Source organism: Protopterus annectens, chromosome 1.part2 (genome assembly GCF_019279795.1).
Source record: "Protopterus annectens isolate FY-2018-M chromosome 1.part2, PAN1.0, whole genome shotgun sequence".
Classification (NCBI taxonomy): Eukaryota; Metazoa; Chordata; order Ceratodontiformes; family Protopteridae; genus Protopterus; species Protopterus annectens.
The window spans coordinates 901,540,221-901,558,669 of record NC_056727.1 but is presented as its reverse complement, the minus strand read 5'-3'; the positions used below and the strand labels follow the sequence as shown (position 1 = coordinate 901,558,669).

Here is an 18,449-nt window from a genome sequence, read left to right as displayed (position 1 = left end):
GCAGGCTATGTACAAGGAGCCAATGACTCAAGTACGAACAGTGTTCGGCCTCACAGAGGGGCTCCCAGTGAGAGTGAGTGTATACCAGGGTTCAGCTGTGAGCCCACTGCTGTTCATACTGGTGAAGGACTACATTAGCAAACTGGTCGGAGGGGACAGATCAGCAAAGTTGCTGTATGCAGACAATGTGGCATTACAGGCAGACTCTGAGCTAGAACTTCAGCAAAGGATAGGAGAATGGAATGTAAAACTGAAGGCACATGGGATGAAACTAAGCACAGATAAGACAGTGGTAATGGCAGCAAATTGGGGAAATCAGAAGAAGCTGAGAACAGAGATAGAAGGGAAGACAGTGAAGCAGGTAAACAGTTTCAAATATCAAGGAGGTGTGGTTGAGGAGAAGGGAAGTCTGAATGATGGGGTCAAAGCTAGAATCAGAGGAGCTGCAGCCAATTGGCATAGAGTGTCAGGTGTAGTCTATGACAGAAGAATGCCAAAGAAGCTGAAAGTGAGGTGTACAAGACAGTGGAATGACCAGTACTACTGTATGGTACAGAAGTCTGGGCAGTAAAGGCAGAACAGTTGAAGAAGTTAGAGGTGATGGAGTGCCTGAGAAGTGTGGTAAGATGCACACTGTGGGACAGATGAAGAAATGAGAAGATAAGAGCAGAAGTCAAAGTAGCTCCAATCGCAGAAAAGATCAAAGAGAACAGATTATGGAGGTTTGGATACATGTGCCAAAAAGGAGAAAACAATATGGTGAGGAAGATTTGGGACAGATGGGAAGAAGGTAAGAGGAAGCAAGGACTTCCAGCAAAGAGGTGGATGGATTGTGTGAAAGAAGACCTGTGGCAGTCAGGCATTAGTGTTGAAGAAGGCACGAGTGTGGTATTGAATCGAAAGAGTTCATGACAGTTAACATGATACCCGACTCCATGTAGAAAAAAATGAGAAAAAGCGGGCTGCTGCTGCTGATGATGATGATGGAGTTTTTGATCCAAAATCTGTGTTGTTTTTGCATTTTACTTTGTTGATAAGGATTGCCCCCTGACATTTTTTTGGTGTAAATCCCTACCATGATATAATAAAAGAATGTGCCCATAATGACTCACTGAGTAAGGTACAGGTTACTATATTTTTATGCTAAATGTAGCAACAGGAATTTCTTACTTCTCAGAAAGACAAGTTGTCAACTACAGCATAGAAGTGAAACACAAATGATTTTTAAGCAAACAGGCTTGAAAAATGAGAAAATGAAAACCACAAGTTTTTCTCTTGCATTTAAAAAGCTATTAGGGGTTTATTTTCCCATTAGCACCTGTTTTTACCTGAAAACAAACAGCAAACAGGTGCAAGCAGTTAATAATGAGAGGTCTGACAAGTGTGCCAGGCTTCAAATCTAAAAGGGCTCTTCTTACATTTGTAAAGTTACTAGCTGTATTGTTTTCATAGCAAATGCTTTTTATTGGAGACAATATAAGACTAAACATGCATGAAATTAGTAAAGAAAGTTATGAACAGTGTGTTCTGAGTGAAAAGTACAAGGCACAATATAATTAACATTTAAAGGAAAGCTGGCAAGCAGATTAGTGAAAATAAAGACTGAAACCATGGGAAGTCAATAAATTATAAAAGTAGTTGTCTCTCTAGCGGCCTTAGTATTTAAATGCATTAGCAATAATAGTGTACTGTTGAATTTATTTATTTAGGGGCAATCAGTGCACTTTTTTTTTAAATAACATTATTAAATTATCGCTTAAGACATAAGCATGCATACATTTTTTTCATTTACATACATTACACATTACATATGTTTTCTTTCTTTCTTTATAACAAATCTCATTTAGTCCAAAATTACATAAACTGCTCAATTCTTGCCATCAATTAAACCTCAGTCCTCCTCCTGAACATTATTTAGCATGTATTGTTTCTGTGGTAGCCTTCAGCCGCCCCGAATACCAGAGTCAATGTTTTTCTGCGTCGGCTGCTGTCTCTTGCTGCCTGACGTCAGGCTGTCAGTGCTATAAAGGAAGGCAGCTGAAGCCATTACATTACTCATTTCTTGCCATGACCAGTCCAGAGGCCCAAGTAAATATGGTAAAGTTGTCCTGGTGGCTAAAAGCCACCATTAGAAACTTACGTCTCCCTAAAGAAAGAAGATACAAGGGAGAAGGAGGGTGGGAAACCAGGACTGCAACAGTGAATACACTCAAACATCTACATTTGTGGTAACTGTACTATGTTCTTCTTGTTTCACTGTTGCAGTCATCACCTGTCGGAGGATTCCCAAAGCTGAGGAGAGGGGTGGTAGGATTAGTAAGAGACCTAGGAATGGGTCAACATACCTTGCAGAACTGCAGAGGCAAACCCTGCCCTAGCCTTAGAAAATAGAGATAGGTGGTAATGCTTGATAAAGTCCAGGTGGCAGGTTCCAGGATGTCCCTGGTGGGAACTCCTCTGAGAAATGCTGTCAAAGTGGAGGCTGTAGTGGAATGGGTTCGAATAGACTTGGGGGGGGGGGGTTCCCATGCAATCTGTAGCAGAAATGGATACAGTGTGATATCTGTTTGGAAATGGGCTTCCCCTCTGCCCCTGGGGCAAAGCTGACAAGTAGTTGGCCTGTTTTCCTGAAGGGTTTAGTACGGTCCAGATAGTATCTGAGCTGCCTGTGAGTGCAGAATTCTTTCCCCCTTGTTTTGAGAGTTAGGAAAGAAGGTGGGCAGATGTATGGCCTGGTTGAGAGTAACATTAGATACCACCTTGGGCATAAAGGAGGGATTCGTCTTCAGGGAGACCCTGTCTGCATGGAAGATGATGAACGGCTCAATGACCATCAGTGCTTGAAGTTCTGAAATTCTTTTGGCTGAGGTGATAGCTAGGAGAAAAGCAGTCTTCCAGGAGAGGTATCTTAGTTCTGCGGAAGCAGCAGGTTCGAAGGGTGGTAAAGTTAGTTTTTCCAAAACATAATTCAGGTCCCAGGCTGGACTGGGTGGCCTTCTGGGAGGTCTAATATTAGAAGCCCCTCTGAGGAATTGTTTAATCAAAGTAAGGGAGAACAGGGCTGTTCTGTATCAAAATGAGCTGAAATGGCTGAGTCATGGATTTTAATAGAGGAGAAGGAGAGGCCACAATTAAATAGCTCCACTAGGTAGTCCAGGATAAGAGGGATGGAACGTTGTGAGGTATTTCCCCCTCTGGACTGGCTCCAGCAGCAGCATCTTTTCCATTTTCCTGCGTAAGATTTTCTAGTGCTAGACCTTCTGGCCTCTGTGATAATGTCTAGGACCTGTTTGCTTAACAGGGGCCCCTTCTTTGCCTTTAGAGTATTAGCCATGCTGATAGTTTGAGTGTCTGCAAGTCTGGGTGCAGCATCCCCCCCCCCCCAACTGAGTTAAGAGGTCTGAGATCAGGGGAAGCTGCTGGGAGGCTGTAAGGTCAGGCTGCACAGTAAAGGGTACCAATGTTGTCTGGGTCAATCTGGAGCAATGAGGATGGCCTTTGGTCTCTCCTCCCTTATTTTGATCAGTACCTTGGGAATAAGAGGCAGAGAAGGGAATGTGTACACAAAGAGGGTGTTCCAGGGGAAGGTCAAGGCATCCAGCTTCCACGCTAGGTGGTGATACTCCCTGGTACAGAAGGTCTTCAGCTGATGGTTGAGATGTGAAGCAAAGAGATCCACCTGCAGAGTCCCCCACGCCTGAGTGATTTGTAAAAAGATTTTTCTGTGGAGCTGCCATTTGTGGGGGCCCAGTAAGTTTCTGCTTAAGTAGTCTGCCAGGGTGCTGTTGATCCCTGGTAGGTATAGGGCTATCAGGTGTAGTCCCATGGAAGAGGCTGTCAGCCAAAGGTTCATGGCTAGCCTGCACAGAGGGTAAGATTGGGACCCTCCCTGTTTGTTGATGTACCACATTACTGTGGTGTTGTCGGTTTTGATAAGGAGAACCCCTGGCTTGAGATGGGTTTGAAGGATGTCTGAGCCTTTTGTACTGCCATCTTTTCCTTCTGGCTGATGTGTAAGGGAAGGTGCTGGGCATCCCAAAGACCTTGGGTGCACCTGCCTTCTAGGTGAGCACCCCGAGCTACGTCTGAGGTATTGGTGATAATGGTCTACCCGGTTGGGCGGAGGGTGAAGGAAAGACCCTTGTTCTGGGCACATGCCCCTGCCCACCAGTGAAACTCGGGCCTTATTGAAGTTTTCTCATGTGAAGCCTGACCAGAGGAATTAGAAGGATGCAAGATGCCACGTACCCCAAGGCTTGCAGACAGTTCCTCACAGTGAGGTGACTTCTGGAAGCTAGCTGGACACTCTGCTATTCTGGGGATAAGAAAGCCATTTGTGATGCAGTTTCCAGCAGTGCTCCCAAGAAAATGATCTTCCTGGAAGGTGTTTGCCTTGATTTTTTTCTCGTTGACAGTATACCCTAGGGAGGTTAGCAAGGTTTTGACAAAGAGGAGGTCCTTGAGGAGCTTTTCTTTGCAATCTGCCTGAATGAGGCAGTCATCCAGATAAGGGTAAATTTGTATATTTTCTGTCTGCAAAAGGTTATGGCTGGGGCTTAGGATTTGGTGAATACCCAAAGGGTAGCACAGGGTAGCACAGAGAACTGAAAGAGTTGTGAGCCTGCTCTGAAGTGAAGGAATTTCCTACAGGATTCCCTTATGGGGATGTGAAGGTAGGCATCTTTTAGATCTGTGGTAACTAACCGGGCATTTTTTTGTCAGAATAGGCAGCAGCTGTTGCAAAGTTAGCATTTTGAATTTGGGGACCACCAGGAAGGTGTTCAGAATGGATAGATCCAGGATGGGCGCCAAGTGCTCTCTTTTCTGGGAACAAGGAATAGTCTGGAATAAAAGCCTTTGCCTGTTTGATCAGAGGAGGCAGGTTCTACTGCCCCTTGGGATATGAGAGTTTGGACATGTTTCAATGCCTGTGCCCACTGATTTGGAGGTAAGCCTGGGTACTCTCTTGGAATTGGGAGTTCATTAAAGGAGAATTTGTATCCCTGAAAAATTATCTTGGAGCTCCCTGACTTTGGAGTGGAAGTGGTCCACTGTTTAGTTCTCTGCTGTCCCTGGGATAAGTGTCTGGGTGGTCTGTCCCTGCGGGGGTTACCTTGCCCCTGTCTGCTAGGTGCAGGAAAGGACCAGTGTTTTGAGGGAAAATTTCTGCTGAACCTAGGAGGTTGTACCTGAAGGAAATATTTTACTGTTTACATAGATTTTGCTTTGTCTTCCATCTTTTTAAGCACCTCTTCTGGCTTTTACTCCAAACAAGCGGTCCTTATCCAAGGGTGCATCAAGTAATTTAGATTTGACATGATCAGGAGAGGTTGTTCCTTCAGCCATGCATGACTACTAATGACAGATCCTGACACTGCTGCCCTGCTTGAGGCTTCTAGGGCATCATATCCACAGTGTAATGAATGTTTGGCCACTTGACAAGTATAGTGCAGTAAATCTGCTAACTCTTTCGAATTGGCACAGTCAGGAAAGGTTGAAATCTTTTCTTTTAATAGTTTCAAAGTGTGTTGTTAATATTTTAACATGCAGAACTGACAGTTGAGTACTCTGATAGCTAAGGTTGCAGAGGTGTATACTTTTTACCCCATCTGTCCAGAGCTCTGTAGTCCTTATCAGAAGGAATAGGACTCTTTGCAGAACTAGCCTTAGCTCCTGTTGGTCCCTGTGTAATGACCTCTGGGTCTGCAGCAGGATTTCTGTTCAGGTATTTGTGAGAATCTGGTACTCTGTAATACTTGTCAGGTTTTCTGGGAGCAGATGGGAGGGCATCAGGAGTTAAGCTGGATTCATGGAAGACATCATCAACCACCTCTAAGGTTGGAGGGATGGCCAAGGGTCTGTGCTGGGCAAGGTCTAGAGACTCTCTTAGTATTTTCTTACACAGAGAGAAGTCCTGGGATTCCCAGTGGAAATGTTCCCTGAGGGTGTGAAGGGTTTCCCCAAAGGAAAGATCTTCTGGTGGGGAGGCAGAAGGAATGGATTCCTCTGCATCTGAATCTTCATAAGTATTCAGAGGTTGTTGTGGGTCTATATTAGAACATCGAAGTTTCAAAACTTCGAATGTTCTAATATCAACCCTTATTCAGCGAAAGCTGAAAATATTGAAGCAACAGAAAACCAAATTTTTTCCTAGGGAAAGAATTCGGTTATCCGTTTCTGTTGCTTCGGTATTTTCAGCGCTGTGGTGGAAAGCTATGGGTCAGGTTCAGGTAAGTGTGCGATTGAGTGCGGGTTAGGTTAGTTAGGGTGCGGGTTAGGTAAGTGTGCAATTGTGTGGACGGGCGGGTTAGGTGGGTTAGGGTGCGGGTTAGGTATGTGTGCGATTGTGTGGATGTGAGGGTTAGGGTGGGTTAGGTGAGTTAGGGTTAGGGCGCGGGTCAGGTAAGTGTATGATTGTGTGGACATGAGGGTTAGGGTGGGGTAGGTGAGTTAGGGTTAGGTTGTGGGTGAAATGAGTGTGCGATAGTGACGGACCTTAGGATTAGGGTTTGGGTTAAGGTAAGTGGATAGTTAGTGGTGTGTGTGTATAGTTTAGTGTACGGTTAGGTGTAAGATTTTAGGTGTATGTGTGTGGCTTGCTGTTTGTTTGGTGTGCTTATGTTGTGTGTGTGTGTTTTGGAACAGCAAATTTTTTCCCTAGGAAAAAATTTGCTGTTCTGTATGTTCAATGTTTTCAGCTTTCGCTGAATAGGGGTTGATATTAGAACATTCAAAGTTTTGAAACTTCAATGTTCTAATATAGACCCGTTGTTCCTCTTCAAAATCTGAATAATCAGACTCCTCAGAATTCTGTTCAGTCAGTATTTCAGGAGAACTGTCTCTTTTCCTTTTAGAAGGTTTGGCCTGACTGCCCCTGATAAGGGTGATAATTTCCTCTGCCATTTTAAGCATTTGAGCTTGGGGTGGTGAAGTAGGAGTAAAATGGTGGCAAGAGGTAGATTTCCTACGAGTGGCCTTGCCTCTAGGCCTAAGGGTATCCATCGGTATGAGAGAAACGGTAGTCAGAGAAGACGTCGTTTTTTGTCTAGATTCAGTAGTGCAAAAAACCTCCTCGGAAGCTGGTGCCTGCATCGCGGCTCCGGACCCAACCAAGGCAGAGACAACCAAAGGCTCAGAAGACGAAGAAGATTTCTGCGGCATACCGGACTTCGAAAGTTTCTCAGTGGAAGCCTACGAAGGTATCGAATCTGGCATCAGGAGCTGCGAAGGCACCTCACTGAATTCCAGAGAACTGACAACCTGCTTACCGGTAGAGTTTTTTGAAGGATTAGCCTTGTGTGGTCTTGTCTCTATCTTTATCCTTATGCATTTTTGGAATGTCTATGGATTGTTGGCTGACGAACGCCATTTTGGAATGCGAAGATGGAAGATGAAAATACCTGGCTAAAATAAGAGCTCTACAATGAATGGTTCTTGTGTTAAAGACGGCACCAAACCAGCAACGGGGGATGTCTTGGCCTGGGCCTAAACAAGTGACGCAGTATGAGTGGTAGTCTCGGTGTGATATTTGCTTTCCACATGGGGAGACAACTGTTAACTTTTTCGGACATAGGTTAGTGCAAGAAAAAAGGATCCCCAACGGGGTACTTAGCTTTAAACGTTTTCAGCTGTAATTCAAACTTTGACAGCGACCGACCGGCACAATTGTGAACTGCTTCTGCTATGGGCTCCACAGCAAGAAAGACGGATGTAATGGTGTCGGTTGCCTTCCTTTATAGCACTGATGACCTGACAGCAGCCGATGCAGAAAAACATTGACTCTGGTATTCGGGCAGGCCGAGGCCCACCACAGCAGGGATAACCCACAGGTGATGACTGCAACAGTGAAACGAGAAGAACATCATCTGTTCTGAACATGTCCCACAGTGACCACAGTGAACAAAAGACTGCATAAGAACTGATTCCAGATAAGAGGCAGTCAATGTTATCTCAAGAGTTGACACCTGAAACATTTCAAGCAGCAGCAGTTGTAAGGTGAGCCTGGAACACCCTGAGAGACTGTCTCACGGGAACTTATCTGTGGAGCTACTAGTCAGAAGTACAGACTACAAAATACTCTCAATTATGCAACATTACGAAAACCAGCAAGGAATACAGCACCAAAGAATGGAAGTGCTTATCCAACCTGTATTTATTGAATAAAAAATTACTAAAAATGCTAAAAATTACGCGCTGTATGTTTAAACTAAAGTATATAAAACCAAATTCCAAGGTCAAAAAACAGGTGCAGGAACCAGCAATAATGTTCAAACACTCTTCTTTATTCCAATAAAAACATAAGCCAGTAGGGCCCAAAAACGAGAAGGAACAGTAACTGTTGAGCACGTTTTCCCTTTGTTAAATACAAAGCTTCATCAGAACAACAGTGCTTACCAAATACCATGCTTATATATAACATGTAAATTGAATTCATTAAATAATTAACTCATTATTGTTGACAAATAATAATGTTAAAGCCACATTACTCCAAATGTTAGCAGTATTGCAAAAAAATAAGTTGCGTCTCTTGCATCTCTTAAGTGCTAACTCTGTTTAAAACCAATGAAATTGCATGTGTATCTGAATACATAGAATTTAAAACGTTCTCCAACTAAAATTCTTTCATTATTTATAATACTTAGTTAAAACAATGAATATTATTATTCGAACATAAAAACAAACTAACCAAGAATGAACGAATGTGAGAAATGTACATGAACCACCTATAATCTTCGTAAACTGTAAGGAATCACTGTGAAAACCAATTCACCATCAAAAACAAATAAACGTTTTTAAATGGAAAATCCCCATAAGTATATATATAATAAAAACCAAAAGGAAACTCTGTAACCAATAAGGAAATATATTATGAATGAATGTTGCAATTTTGGTCACCCTTCCTGAAAAACTTTTTCTAATTATTTTGACCAAAATCTCTTCCAATCTGTTTAGTAGCCCTTCCTTTAGCTGCTTATAATTTTGCTTGTCTTAATTTCAAGACACTATGAATACTAATGTTGTCGTTAAGACCTGGGGGTCTACTGGCATCAATTTTCAACTGCCAAAATAACTCCCTAAAACTCCAGTCTAGATTCCCAGTTGCCACCCCTTGGATCTGTCGCTACTTGCTCTATAACAGCAAATTTTATATTCATGTTACTACAAACTAAAGAATGTTTATAGAAGGCATTGGCTTCTTTTCCTTTACTAATATCGTATATATGTTCATAAATTCTTTTCCTTAGAGTACGTGTGGATTTCTCTATATAGAAACTATTGCAGCTTACACATACCCCAATGTACACAATTCCTCTTGTGCCGCAGTTATAATGTCTTGGTGCTGTCAACTTAATACCTCTACAGGGAATGTAAATCTCTTGTTGATGCAAAATATACTCACACTGTCGGCATGACCCGCATTTGTAAGTGCCCCTTTTAGAATTAATATTACCCGTCCTTTGAATCTCTTTCTTCTCAAATATGTCTTTTAAATTCATCCCCCCCTTTTTTCTAATAAAGGATGGTTGATTGGGAATATATTTTCCCGTATCGTTATTCACTTTCAATAAAGTCCAATATTTCTTAATAATATCTTCCACTGTTTTAGATGTAGCAGAAAATGTATGCACAAGAGCTTGGTTAAAATTCTCCACCTTTTCACCCCCTGGATTCTTTATGTTTTCACTTAATCCTACAAGTGGAAAATACTTGCTCTTTCTGTTGTTCATTGTCTCATTCACTAAACTCTGTATCAGAGCATTGGGGTACCCTCTTTCCATAAAAAGAGAACTAATATATTTAACCTCTTGTGCAAATACCCCATCTTCACTAGTCATTCTAGATGCCCTTATCAGTTGCCCTTTAATGATACCCTTTTTCTGATAAAAAGGATGGCCACTTTCAAAATGCAAACACATATTCGAGAAAGTGGATTTCCTATACAATTTTGAATGAAAACAATTCTTAGATGGGTCCTTATATAAAGTTACATCTAAATAATTAATGCTCAAATCGTCAAAAGTGCAGGTGAATTTCAAGAAATCTGTGCAGATATTCAAATACTCAAAAAATTCATTAAATACTTCCTTGGACCCTCTCCATAAAATGCAAATGTCGTCCAGGAAACGAGTGTAAAATGAAATATATTTCTGCCAAACAGTATTAAAAATAAATTTTCTCTCCCAAAAATATAAAACACAATTGGCATAAATGGGGGCACACGCTGCCCCCATGGCCACACCCTTTTTTTGCTGAAAATAATCACCATTGAAATACACAAAATTGTTTTTTAAAACCGTCTCAGTGAAATCTACAATTAAATTAATCATGTTTCCATCTAAGCCTGAATCAGAACTTAAAATTTCACGAAACCATTCCAGGCCTTTGGTGTGTGGAATACTAGGGAATTACTCGACCACGTCTATAGTAACAAAACATATTTCAACATCATATTTATCTGTGGGAATTCTTCTCAAAAAATCCCAAGAATCTTTAGTAATGTGTGGGACAGAATTAATGAACTGCTTTAATTGTGAATCTACAAAAATCGCTAGTAGTTCAGTAATACTCCCAGCCCCTGCTACAATAGGTCTGAATTTAAGTGCCTCAATACCTTTATGTACCTTTGGTATCCCAAATATAACAGGGAACCTGGGATTCTCAACATGCAAAAAATTATATAATTTTTCGTCAATACTTCCTTGTAATAAGTGGTCATTTAGATAATAATTTATATTTGAGTGGGCAATGTTGATTTCGTTGCATGACACTACCGTGTAATTATCTGTGTCTTGTAGAATATTGTGTATATAAGACTCATACATTTCATTATACATCAAAACCACACCGCCCCCCTTATCAGGTTTCATCACTCTAACTTTTTCATCCCTTAGTTTTTTCACTAACGTTTTTTCTTCTTCTGACCAGTTTTCATGAATAGGACTTTCGTAATATTTAATTTGCCTCACTTCTCTCTCTACCATTTCTTCAAATACCCTTAAAGCAGCATTAATAGGTGGCTTAAACACACTTATTTTGTGTAAATCATTTTGTATAGAACACTTGCCTTTAAAATACACTTGTAAGTTCAATTGTCTTATAAATAACTTAATATCAATTAAGGTGTTCACCATACATCCTGTCTTAGTAGGCACAAAATGAAAACCTTTTGTAAATAATTTAAAATAAGTATCATCAATTACCAAGTCCGTAAAATTATACACTGTGAAGTTGTTTTTCCTATAAACAATTGAACCACTAGTGTCAGAAGCAGTTTCAAAACTACCCTCAAAATTGGGGGTGGGGGGTATGGCACAACAATCATTCCAAACTAATAAACTCGTGGCCTCCCCTGAAACCTCTCTCCCCCCCACATAAGACTGAGGGTTCTGTTATGAATATTTTCTCTGTTTCTCCGCTATTCTTTCGCTTCTCCTCACAGTTTCTTGTTCTAAAGGGAGCTCATTTTGTTCATGTGCATTACCACTGTTCCCCTGATATTGTTTACTCATATTCTCATTCACACTTTTCTTGGTATCCCTAAAATTGTTGAATATCGGGTATGCCCTATCGTTATTATAGTAGTTTAAATCTCTATCTAGTTTTTTTATTTTCCTAAAAATAACTTTGTCACAGTAATTATCAATTTCATTAAATAAACTATCATACTTTCTTTCATCAAAATTGTCTTTACTAACCTCAAAAATTTTACTGTGCAAGTCATTTGTTTCAATCACTAACGCTTCATTCTGAATTTCATAATCTCTAACCATAAATTTCAACATTTCGATGCCAGTTTTATTAAATAATTCAGTAAGCTGTTTGTATAATGCAGAATTGTGTTTTACACTGTTGGGATATTTAAATATTCTAAGCCCCTTAGGTATCCTTTCTGTTGTAATACATTCGTTCAGATAGTCAATCTCCAATTGACTAGTTTTTAAGGCATATAATTTGTCCTTAAATACTTTAAAAGTCTCATCAAAAGACTCATAGTCATTGTTGAAAGCACATTCATTAAAATTAAAATGCTTGCTCGACCGAGTGTCGAAACTGAAATTCACAGTACCTGTGTTTGCATTTCTCTTGCAAGGAAATGCTGTCTTATTGCTATTCTCCTTTTTATTCATAAGCCTCTGTTGCTTATTACTGTTAGGGCTACTGCGTCCTTCTCCCTGGTGTAATATTTCAGTCTTGGAGGACGCCAGCCCTTGTCTGTTCCCGTACTGTTCTTTAAATAAATTTTGATTGCCAGGTACATCCCCTTGACCTGGCGCCAAATGTGCCGAATTTTCTAACAGTTGTGATAACAGCACAATCACCTGTTGAAACTCCTTCCTAGTAACAGGCGTGCTGTCATCTCCGACGGACTCTCATAAAACTGTTGGTGTATCCAAAAAGACATCCCGTTCCACCCGTTCTGCTATGGATATCCAAAAGCCAAAAAACGAGTAGTCACAAACCAATAAAACCAAATTCCAAGATCAAAAAACAGGTACAGGAACCAGCAATAATGTTCAAACACTCTTCTTTATTCCAATAAAAACATAAGCCAGTACAGCCCAAAAATGAGAAGGAATAGTAACTGTTGAGCGCGCTTTCCCTTTGTTAAATACAAAGCTTCATCAGAACAACAGTGCTTACCAAATACCATGCTTATACATAACATGCAAATTGAATTCATTAAATAATTAACCCATTATTGTTGCCAAATAATAATGTTAAAGCCACATTACTCCAAATGTTAGCAGTATTGCAAAAAAATATGTTGCGTCTCTTGCATCTCTTTAGTGCTAACACTGTTTAAAACCAATGAAATTGCAATTCCTGCACCTGTGTTTTGACCTACACACAAATAAATATATATATATATATATATATATATATATATATATATATATGTTCTATACAAAATGATTTACACAAAAGAAGTGTGTTTAATCCACCTATTAATGCTGCTTTAAGGGTATTTGAAGAAATGGTAGAGAGAGAAGTGAGGCAAATTAAATATTACGAAAGTCCTATTCATGAAAACTGGTCAGAAGAAGAAAAAACTTTAGTGAAAAAACTAAGGGATGAAAAAGTTAGAGTGATGAAACCTGATAAGGGGGTTGGTGTGGTTTTGACGTATAATGAAATGTATGAGTCTTAATATACACAATATTCTACAAGACACAGATCATTACACGGTAGTGTCATGCAACGAAATCAACACTGTCCACTCAAAGATAAACTATTATCTAACTGACCACTTATTACAAGGAAGTATTGACGAAAAATTATATAATTTTTTGCATATTGAGAATCCCAGGTTCCCTGTTATATCTGGGATACCAAAGGTACATAAATGTATTGAGGCACTTAAATTCAGACCTATTGTAGCAGGGGCTGGGAGTATTACTGAACCACTAGCGATTTTTGTAGATTCACAATTAAAGCAGTTCATTAATTCTGTCCCACACATTACTAAAGATTCTTGGGATTTTTTGAGAAGAATTCCCACAGATAAATATGATGTTGAAATATGTTTTGTTACTATAGACATGGTTGAGTTATTCCCTAGTATTCCACACACCAAAGGCCTGGAATGGGTTCGTGAAATTTTAAGTTCTGATTCAGGCTTAGATGGAAACATGATTAATTTAATTGTAGATCACACTGAGACGGTTTTAAAAAACAATTTTGTGTATTTCAATGGTGATTATTTTCAGCAAAAAAAGGGTGTGGCCATGGAGGCAGCGTGTGCCCCCATTTATGCCAATTGTGTTTTATATTTTTGGGAGAGAAAATTAATTTTTAATACTGTTTGGCAGAAATATATTTCATTTTACACTCATTTCCTGGACGACATTTGCATTTTACGGAGAGGGTCCAAGGAAGTATTTAATGAATTTTTTGAGTATTTGAATATCTGCACACATTTCTTGAAATTCACCAGCACTTTTGACGATTTGAGCATTAATTAATTAGATGTAACTTTATATAAGGACCCATCTAAGAATTGTTTTCATTCAAAGTTGTATAGGAAATCCACTTTCTCGAATATGTATTTGCATTTTGAAAGTGGCCATCCTTTTTATCAGAAAAAGGGTATCATTAAAGGGCAACTGATAAGGGCATCTAGAATGACTAGTGAAAATGGGGTATTTGCACAAGAGGTTAAATATATTAGTTCTCTTCTTATGGAAAGAGGGTACCCTAATGCTCTGATACAGAGTTTAGTGAATGGGACAATGAACAACAGAAAGAGCAAGTATTTTCCACTTTTTGGATTAGGTAAAAAAATAAAGAATCCAGGGAGTGAAAAGGTGGAGAATTTTAACCAAGCTCTTGTGCATACATTTTCTGTTGCATCTAAAACAGTGGAAGATATTATTAAGAAATATTGGCCTTTACTGAAAGTGAATAACGATACGGGAAAATATATTCCCAATCAACCATCCTTTATTAGAAAAAGGGGGATGAATTTAAAAGACATATTTGAGAAGAAAGAGATTCAAAGGATGGGTAATATTAATTCTAAAAAGGGCACTTACAAATGTGGGTCATGCTGAAAGTGTGAGTATATTTTGCATCAACAAGAGATTTACATTCCCTCTAGAGGTATTAAGTTGACAGCACCAAGACATTATAACTGTGGCACAAGAGGAATTGTGTACATTGGGGTATGTGTAAGCTGCAATAGTTTCTATATAGGGAAATCCACACGTACTCTAAGGAAAAGAATTTATGAACATATATACGATATTAGTAAAGGAAAAGAAGCCAATGCCTTCTATAAACATTCTTTAGTTTGTAGTAACATGAATATAAAATTTGCTGTTATAGAGCAAGTAGCGACAGATCCAAGGGGTGGCAACTGGGAATCTAGAGTGAAGTTTAGGGAGTAATTTTAGCAGTTGAAAACTGATGCCAGTAGACCCCCAGGTCTTAATCACAACATTAGTATTCATAGTGTCTTGAAATTAAGACAAGCAAAATTATAAGCAACTAAAGGAAGGGGTACTAAACAGATTGGAAGAGATTTTGGTCAAAATAATTAGAAAATTTTTTCCAGGAAGGGTGACCAAAATTGCAACATTCATTCATAATATATTTCCTTATTGGTTACAGAGTTTCCTTTTCCTTTTGGTTTTTATTATATATATATATATATATATATATATATATATATATATATACATACATATATATATATATATATATATATATATATATATATATATATATATATAGGTTTACTATCATAAATTCGAAAATCAGAACAAAACGTGTCTGTGTTTTCGAATTTATACATCGGAAATGAATATTTCCGATTTTTTCTAATGTCGAAAACAGCTGTGTATTGTCGAAAATGTTGCTCGCGACATTTTCGGCAATACACAGCACTCCCACCCGTCCCGTAACTACCTACCTAACTAGCCTAAACACACAGTTATGCAGGGGGGCTGTGCCCCCCTGCACCCCCCACACCCCCCAACTTAATATTCCAACTCCGAGGTCGCACTACAGTGAGGAAAGGGATGTATTTTCCTAACCGCACTGTACCGCGATCCCCTCACATGAGCGAACATTAGAATTGCGGATGCACAGTCCATTCTCAATGGTAACGCTCGCTCACATCACCTGCCGAAATATGAAGTATTCGAACATCTGTTGTTCGAATACTTCATAGCCGTGCAAGTGCACGTCGGCATTGTGATAGTAAACCATATATATACATATACATATATATATACATATATATATATATATATATATATATATATATATATATATATATATATATATATATATATATATATATACTTATGGGGATTTTCCATTTAAAAACGTTTATTTGTTTTTGATGGTGAATTGGTTTTCACAGTGATTCATTACAGTTTACGAAGATTATAGGTGGTTCATGTACATTTCTCACATTTGTTCATTCTTGGTTAGTTTGTTTTTATGTCCGAATAATAATATTCATTCTTTTAACTAAGTATTATAAATAATGAAAGAATTTTAGTTGGAGAACGTTTTAAATTCTATGTATTCAAATACACATGTAATTTCATTGGTTTTAAACAGTGTTAGCACTTAAGAGATGCAAGAGACGCAACATATTTTTTTGCAATACTGCTAACATTTGGAGTAATGTGGCTTTAACATTATTATTTGTCAACAATAATGGGTTAATTATTTAATGAATTCAATTTACATGTGATATATAAGAATGGTATTTGGTAAGCACTGTTGTTCTGATGAAGCTTTGTATTTAACAAAGGGAAAGCGCGCTCAACAGTTACTATTCCTTCTCGTTTTTGGGCCGTACTGGCTTATGTTTTTATTGGAATAAAGAAGAGTGTTTGAACATTATTGCTGGTTCCTGCACCTCTTTTTTGACCTTGGAATTTGGTTTTATTGGTTTGTGACTGCTCATTTTTTCGTTTTTTTAAACTAAAGTATACACAAAAGCAAAAATATGTATTACACACACACGCGCACGCGTATGTCTTATCTCCACAGGTACTGAACAATCAAGCTATGCAAGTCTTTCTGTTGCTGCAGCATTCTCTCCATATGACTTTTGAAACATGAAATGAAACTGTGAAATTAACATTGTGGTTATCATCAAACTGAATGGCCGCTCCAAACTCTGCCATAAGCTGACATTGATGGCTCTTCCCGAAACAGTCAAAGGAAGAAGCAACAGGGTTCGCAGTATTTTCATATTCTAACTCAAGTAGGACAAGGATGACCTAAAGCTCAAGATAACAGGTGCATGCACTGAAAGGCACAAAAAGAGTAACAATTATTCTTACAAAATAATGTGAAGCAGCAATTACACTCTCTTACCAGTTATCTGTTTGTTAAGCTTTTCTATTTCTTCTTTCAAGCTCCTGATTTCTACATCTTTGCTAGCAGTTACTGGTCCATCCACTGTAGAATACTGGAGAGCCTGAACAGTCTGGGTTGACTCTAAAAAGAAAAAAATAAGAGAGTTAATATATTAATTACAAAAACATTATAAATCTGTAACGTTTAATTACATTCCAATACTTGAAAAAGTGTGAGACTCCAGCCCACCCAAAGGCACTGGGACCAACAGTCTGTCCATTACACTGAAGACTAGCATTCCGAGTGCTAGAAAAAGGTCAGTCTGGGTTTTGGGGAGGGATTAAAAGGTAAAAGACAAGTCCTCAACTTTCTGAGGACAGTATGACATGATGCATATGAAGAAAGACCTCTGGTGTAAATAAAGAATTCTCTTTCCAGCTTTCACACAGAAGTATGACGGTACAAAAGAGATGCTAAGCCCCTCCATACACGTATTCTTGCCAGCTTTGGCCCGCTTCAGTATGCACATCCATGGAGACAGGCAAAGACATTACAATATGCTCCATCTACAGTATCATGGACCTTCCTGCCTCTAGCAGACCCAGAGGATTTCTCCTTCTGAGTGTGGTGTTCTGTCTGAAAAAGTTTCAAATTGGGATACCGACACTGAGTTGGGCTGCTAAGTTTGCAGATGACTGCAAGCCAGGAGAAGTCACCGGATCCCCAAATTACTGAGCAATCCTGCAGGAAGGTTCGTCCCAAATAAATAACTGGTACCAAACTCATACTCTGAAATCAGTACGAAAGAATGCATTATTGTATCCTTTGGGAAGTCATCTACCCCAGGGAACTACCACATTCAAAATACACCTATAAGAGTTGACCCAGATTTTTGGGATTTGAGAAATTATGTGGACAGTGACCTAACTTTTGATTAATAAATGCCCATTGTTGTAAGAAAGCCCTTCTATACTGTACAGCTTATAAACAAAGGGATTGTGTCTAGATCTAGGGATGTCAATGTCCTCCTTTACTCAGCCCTCATTAGGCCAAGCACTGAATATAATGCCTCATCGGGCAAGTATTTGTCCATATACAAGCAACAAATGGAACACCTAGAGAGATACCCTACTAAAAGGATACAAGGCCTAAACAACATGTCCTACAAGGACTGACTCAAAGTCCTGACACAATATTCAGTATCCCACAGACTGCTAAGAGGTGACCTGTGTTTGTATAACCAATCTAAAGGAAAGTCCCTGGGAACAGATGGTATTCCTGTGGAAGTTTGGAAGCTAAGAGGGAAAAAATGATAAAGATGTGCAAGGTTTTATTTAACAGAATTTTAAGAGAAGCACCAACATCCTGGAAGAAAGTGTTGGTTGTTGTAATACCTAAAGAGGGTAAAGACCCATCAGATCCAGCTGCATATAGGCCTATTTCAATTTTAAGCCAAGAGCATAAAGTTTTTATGTCTGTAATGGCTAAAAATGGCACAGGTGATGCTGAAATTGATAGATATGGATTAATGTGGTTTTGTGGAGGAGAGGCAAACATCTGACAACATGAACAAAACAATGATGATCCAGAGGGAAGCAGAACGTAAGAAAATAACACTCTTGTTGGCA

General features: G+C 39.1%; 1 protein-coding gene across 2 annotated transcripts in view; it reads right to left on the bottom strand.

Annotated features, from left to right (window-relative positions):
• The window catches only part of CDC42BPA (CDC42 binding protein kinase alpha), a 3,351,611-nt gene that overhangs the window by 1,375,416 nt on the left and 1,957,746 nt on the right, over positions 1-18,449 (bottom strand). For both annotated transcript variants that reach the window (XM_044059574.1, XM_044059584.1), the window contains exon 11: positions 16,840-16,962. In XM_044059574.1, the coding sequence (XP_043915509.1) occupies positions 16,840-16,962 (123 nt within the window). The remainder of the gene's footprint in view (positions 1-16,839; positions 16,963-18,449) is intronic.